At 41.7% G+C, this 6477-nt stretch overlaps 1 protein-coding gene across 1 annotated transcript; it reads left to right on the plus strand.

The window, feature by feature from the left end:
• Positions 1–169: 169 nt before the first annotated feature.
• Positions 170–4720, plus strand: LOC104272487 (caltractin). The gene is made up of 6 exons (XM_009867501.1): positions 170–312; positions 531–597; positions 1744–1899; positions 3791–3919; positions 4019–4156; positions 4383–4720. Exons 1-6 carry the CDS (start codon positions 170–172, stop codon positions 4470–4472), a joined length of 723 nt encoding a protein of 240 aa, XP_009865803.1. The 3' UTR covers positions 4473–4720.
• The last annotated feature ends 1757 nt before the right edge of the window (positions 4721–6477 follow it).

Genomic DNA, 6477 nt, shown 5'->3' on the forward strand with positions numbered 1-6477 from the left:
CGTCCGTCCCTCCCTCCCTCCCTCCCTCCTTTCTTCCTTCGCTGCCTTAATCCCTCCCCACTCCGCTGCGGGATCACCGTCCCCTCGCCGCCTGCCTGCCGAGGGGCCAAGCCCCTCCGCGTCTCCCGCCCCGGCCGAGGGTGGGCTTTCCCGAGGGCCTCAGAGCCCGATGCCCGGCCTTGGGCAGCCGTTGGGGCCGGTCACAAAGGGAAAGAACTATCCCCTCCTTCCCCCTCTCCCCTCCCCGCAACTTGCCACTACGAAAAACGCCGCCGATAAAACACCGATAATCGCCAAAAGACGTCACCTGGGGTGAGCCGGGGGAAACAGGCCTGGCTAATCCTGGCACAGCTTTCTGGCCTCCTGCCCTTCGCTCGGTCTCTGCCCCCAGCCCGTGTATTTTCAGATGGCAGTGGCCAGGCCGGTAGATGAAGCGTAAAATGGATTTGCTCGGTTTTAAAATAAATAGAAGAGGAAGCTACTCTTCAGGATTTTCAACCTTTTCACCAGATTTGTGGGTGTATATGTAGGATGCCGGAAGAGAAGTTCTGGTATCGTGTTAGCGTTTTTTTCTTTATCATCGGGAAACGGTGTCAGGTGGGTTTCTCCCAGAGGAGAATAGATGTAGTAAAAATTGGATACCTGTGTTAATAGCAGGGAAAACTCGGAGGTGTGCCAGACACTTTGGTAGGCAATCCAGCCTGGGAGGTTAAATCGGGTTAAAAAATGAAGTTTCATTTCCAAATACAACAAAATGGAATGTTCTGTCTTAGGCAGTGGGTATTTGAAAGAGGGATCCCCGCTGAAAAATGGGAATGATTCAGGGGAGGAGACAGATTGCTCAGCAGTAGCTAGAAGCAAATTCCTTCCTTGGTATTTGTTCTGTTTACTCTTACAAAGTGCAGCCAGTTAAAGTTGGTGGTGGGAGGGACTGTTCTTCCTTCCACGAAGTGGAAGGACTAAAATCTGTGTGTTGCTGGCTTAGAAGAAAGCCTAGACTTGAGGAAAACTTCCGTTTGATGTGAGGGCGAACACGTTCTGCTGCATCAGCTTACACCCAAAGCAGACAAGGTCTCACGAGTGTCCTGGCTAATGACGCACCAGTTCAGCCCAAGCAGATTACTTGTCCATATGGGTCACGTTTTGCATTGATCTTGCTTCTACTGCAGCATTTTGTTACCTGGCACTGCAGCTAGTCAGTGGACAGGCACGCTAGAGCTATGCAGCTCCCTTCAAGCTTCACAACAGAGCAGGTGCCCTTAGAGATCCCATTTCAGTGCTGCCTTTGAGGAGTGCCTGAATTTGAGTCCCGTTTACAGTCAAGACGCTATACAACCAGCTTTTCTAGCTGTCAGGGTTATTTCCTCATGTTTCCCAAGTTGAACCACTCCTGATACATCAAAGCGACCAGCAGGAGGTGCAGAGGGCCTTAGTCATCTGAGTGCACGGTTCGCTTTCAGACTGCCTGCCTGGTTTTCTGGTGTTACTCCTTTAACTGATGATCTGTTTAAAACAGAAAACATGACAACCAAATGTGTATTCCCCAGTAAAAAAATCTTCAGGTTCTTTTCTTTCTAGAACAACCAAAGAAAATGAGCAAGATACTCAGTTTGTATCACTTGCAGCACAGAATGTCTCTCACTTTGGTTACAGCTTTACTGTTATTTGTATCATTTAGTTGTGTTTTGAATTTTCCCTGGAGTGGACAAGTTCTTATCTTTTTTTCTCCCTTGCTTTCTGAAGGCATCCAACTATAGAAAACCTGGCTTAAGTACAGCCCAACGGAAGAAAAGTGGCTTGAAACCTGAACTTACAGAAGAGCAAAAGCAAGAGATAAGAGAAGCTTTTGATTTGTTTGATACTGATGGATCTGGAAGCATCGACATAAAAGAACTGAAGGTTTTGAAATTTTTATTTATTTTTTTTTTTACTTAGATGGGAATACCTTTGGTTTCAGAATTCTAGCTGCTTTTTCTGTTTGTCCAGAAAATTGGTTTGGATTTTTTAAAATAGTTTTGGAGAATGAACAAGAGTAAAGGCTTGTCATGACTGAATTTGCGGTGTACTACCTGGTTAACCTGAGAAAGTTCTCTATGTAATGCTTCAGAGCAGACAGGCTTCTCTAATACATGGGTACTAGGTCAGATAGCTTTGAATATCTGAACATTAAAAGAATAAACAGTTCCTCTGTTTAGGTACACACAGTACACAGTTCTCCTGACTGGCTAAGATCACCATTTCTGGGAATTGGACTTCTGTTGCTCTGGGATGAATGTCAGAATATCAAATTTTTTCTTCATCTCAGAACTAAACACAGTTTTTGCAGACTCAGGAAATATATAACCATATTATCATATATGCAATCCAAAAATTACCTGTTTTTTAATTTAAAAAAAAAGGACAAAACAGAGATCTGAGTTGCATTTCAGTAGCAGTTCAGGTATTGCTTGCATGCACATGCATACACACAGTAGTACACGGGGGGGATTAATCTCAGCTCTTTCACTGTGTCTGATAATTATTTTAAGCGTGAACCTTTTATCTTAATTATCTCCTTGAGCTTGATTTCTCGCGTACACACCCTGCCTCAACTTCTGCATGTGTAACCTAGAAGCATGGGTTACCTAAGCCTATGGCTTATCTCAGGATTTATTTGGAAGTACTTATGCTGGAGGAAAGCATGTTCTCTGAACACAGATGATACGTGATAAGAGACTGGTCTTTAAATGGACTGAAACACTTTAGCCTCAACTATTTAATGCTATGTTTTTCTTTTTCAAAATTAATTTAAAAGAATGGATATTTTACAAGAGAAAGTGTTCCTTTCTGAAAGACAACATGGAACATTTTCAGTTGTCCCACTGTAAGAAACTTGTCAGAAAACACATTTCAGTTAAATGTAAAGTTTCTGATGTGTTGGCACTTTCCAGCAGAAGAGCATTTAGCAAGAAAATTTCTGCCTAATAGTAACTACTGATTTCCACTAGAACATACAGGAAGAACAAATGCTCACAGTTCAAATCTTCCTCTAGTTACATGTTCTTGAAACTTCAGTCAATGAATTAAACACACTGGAAGCATTGGCACGCCAGGACTGTGAAATGACTAATAGACACCCAAGTAACAAAATCATTTCTCTAGGCTGGTGAAATGCCAGAGCCTAGTTTTAAACCATGTTAATAGTAAGCATTTGTGCAAATATCTACAAACTGTTTTTACAGTCATACTCAACTAGCACAGCAGTCAGGCTTGGCTTTGCTGAGGCTGAGACAGTTAGGGAGTATTGTCATTTCCCTCCTCCTCCTGCTTCCTCCTCTCCACCTCCTAGCCAGAAGTGCCAAGAGTTATGCAGATAGATTTCTTCTCTCTCTGTCTACTGGAATATGTATGTTAACTGCACAGAATTCTGAGTATTCTGCCCTTCAAATGGAGTGAGATCACATCTCTAGTCTCCAACCTCCACTGAAGACCTGTTTTGATAATCCAGTCCCTTTAGGAACTATGTAGGTTGGAACATTTACCTAATTCAGACACAAAAAGGTTCTCCTGGTTTCAGAAATACATCCATGTTCCTCATGGATCTAAACACAAAATATGTCTGAGTCTTAAGAATAACAAACCTATGCTGTTACTGTTTGGAAAGATGAAACAAGCTGGTAAGAGATGTCAAGATGTTTTCATTGCATTACATTATTATTACAGTTTTGGATGAGGAAACTAAACAAGTTTTAGTGCAGCTGCTGGCACTACACTTGTGGTGGCCTCCTAACTGAACTGCTTTTTGACACAGGTTGCGATGCGTGCCTTAGGCTTTGAGCCAAAGAAGGAAGAGATTAAGAAAATGATAGCAGATATTGACAAAGAAGGAAGCGGCACCATTGACTTTGAAGACTTTTTGTCTATGATGACACAAAAAATGGTAGGGTTTCTTAATAGAAATTCTTGTGAAGACATAAAAAAATACTAGAAAGCATAATCTTGGTGTCTGGTGTTTTCTAATTAATACCTTTTGTTTTAGAGTGAAAAGGACTCAAAGGAAGAAATCTTGAAAGCTTTCAGGTTATTTGATGATGATGGGACAGGAAAAATTTCATTCAAAAACTTGAAAAGAGTTGCCAAGGAGCTGGGAGAAAATTTAACTGATGAAGAACTTCAGGTAAATTGTCATTTCCCAGAGCTTTTCTAACAGGCATCGATCGATCGTGTAGCTCCTAAGGATTGGGAGGAAATTTATGTCTCTACAGAAAGGGCTGAGAGGTCAGAAACACCAGAGCCATCAAATACACAGTTGTCACATGAAGTGCTTCTGAGACATTGTTGCTTTAATGAAGATCTTGTGTTCAGAGTCCAGTGCCTGATCAAATGTACAATGTGTTTTGCAGGAAATGATTGACGAAGCTGATCGAGATGGAGATGGAGAAGTGAGCGAGCAAGAATTTTTGAGAATTATGAAGAAAACTAGCTTATATTAATATTTGTTGCCTTGCTGTACAGTGGCTCCAAAAGATAACCTAGAAAAGACTTTAAAAACTGGGCTTGTGTCTCCTGCATGTTTTCTGTCATAGAAAGAAAGTATGAAAGGACAGATATTTGGTTAATTCTTTTTCAGCAAAGTTAATTGGGGAAGGGAGGGCTTCAGCACCCATAACCGTAGAAATGAGATACTGCAGAAGTGAGAAAGAAGGATGACCTGAGCCTGCAAGGCAGGGTCCCTTACCCTCCCCTTCAACAATTTCACCCATTGCCACTGGGGGTGAAGACCAGCTACTTAACTAAAAGACATCTCACTTGAGGTGTGAAGATACCCACTGCTGCTAGGAAAGGCCAGTTTTGACTTTCCTAAGGCTACAGAATGAATGTATGAGCACAGTATTTTTATTCCTTTTAAGGATTTTAGGTTATCTTTTGGTATTTGTCTCCACCTGTTTATTTCCATGAAAGACTAAAACCAACTGCGTAGCTGTCTGTGTTTTTGTATGAAACACTGTTTTCCCAAGCCAAGTTGTTTTGGGGCCTAACAAGAAGCAAATGTAGATCACCAGATCTGGTTCTTCATTTGGAGCTGTGTGCCATCAGTAGATGTTCTTCTGTTTATCCGATCATCTGAAAACCTAGTTTACTTGAATGTAACCTGCTTGGATTATCAAAGCTTAGTGCAGAACCGGTCAGTACCCTGTGCCATTGTTCTTACTCCCAAGACATTACAGAGCTATTGTTATGGCAGGATTTTAGGTACCTATAAAGTTCATTTCTATGGTACACCACGGTAACTTTTATCTTTGGCTGTTTATAGCCAAACTGCAGGGAGGACTTGCGTTTCAAATGAAAAAACACCTCACCTGGGGCATCATGAAACACTGAATATATTTAGATCCATGCAATCCAAATTCATTCCGGACATCACAGGTTTGAGCTTTTTTAGAAGTATCTTTTTGGAATGTTTTTTGCATATACTGTCAGTGTAGGACTTACTGGAGAGCTGCATTTTCCTTCTGTACTGTGGTGACAGAGCAGTGATGCACACTGTGACACCAGGTTATGTGGTTGTGCACGAGGGTTTATCCTTGGGTCCTGGTTAGACAATAAGCTTCAAAACTGCAGGGAAATGGCATAATCCTAAATCACATCTTTCTGTAAAACGTGCCTGAAAGAGAGTTTGTTAGTTCTCAGAGTCAAGTGGCAAGTAGGTAAGCAAAATGCCTGAAGGTTTCCCTGAGAAGAGGAGGCCAAGAACAGTATTCCGCCTGCATCTGATATGATACCTCTTTTCTTCAGATGGATTCTGCTGCTTGATAGCACTAAGGAGGTTTGTAGAGGAAAGGAAGAGCCAACTCCTGGACCAGCTTTTCAGCCTTGGAGCTGTAAGGGCCCAGCAGGGGGAGAATTGGTGTCAGGAGCAGAAACAAGTGTTCATTTACATATTTTCTCAGTGTGTAGATGCGGACCCGGCACTTTCTGCCTCAATTCTCCAAATTTTCTGCCCTGAACACCTCTGAACAGACCCTCTCTAACCTGTGCAGAAGTAGCCTTAAACCTGTGGGAGAAGAGGGATTGTGTAGGACCCTGGAAAACTCAAGAGACCTGTGAAGTCCCCTATTAACATATTAAGTGGCAGTGTATGTAACCTATAGTACTGTAAGAGTTTTAAAATGACTATTAACTTTGTATAAGTGTGATATAAAACTGTTTTGCAAGTTAAGGACTTCGTGTGCTTTGTAACTTGGTGTGCTTACTACGAATTTTCAAAACTAATTTTATGGCGTTAAATGGTTTACCAAGTACATTTTCACTTTCATTTATCTTTCTTTCTAAGAGACAATTTCTCAGGTGCAGTAGTCTATCACATAATTTCTTTCCCTCTCCCACTATGCTGAATAAAAGTTTCTAGTACTAACCACTTATATTCAGAAAGGGAAAATGGAAGTTCTAGTCAATGATGGGGAATCCCAGAGCCAGTTAGAGTGACTGTACTGTTTT

The sequence above is a fragment of the Apaloderma vittatum genome, unplaced genomic scaffold (assembly GCF_000703405.1).
Source record: "Apaloderma vittatum isolate BGI_N311 unplaced genomic scaffold, ASM70340v1 scaffold11964, whole genome shotgun sequence".
NCBI lineage: Eukaryota > Metazoa > Chordata > Aves > Trogoniformes > Trogonidae > Apaloderma > Apaloderma vittatum.

Excerpts from the sequence above, each read along its gene's own strand:
- LOC104272487 (XM_009867501.1), top strand. The coding sequence starts at position 170 with ATGCCCGGCCTTGGGCAGCCGTTGGGGCCGGTCACAAAGGGAAAGAAC. Across the intron at positions 598-1,743 it reads TCATCGGGAAACGGTGTCAG|GCATCCAACTATAGAAAACC; the intron begins GTGGGTTTCTCC and ends TGCTTTCTGAAG. Across the intron at positions 1,900-3,790 it reads TCGACATAAAAGAACTGAAG|GTTGCGATGCGTGCCTTAGG; the intron begins GTTTTGAAATTT and ends TTTTTGACACAG.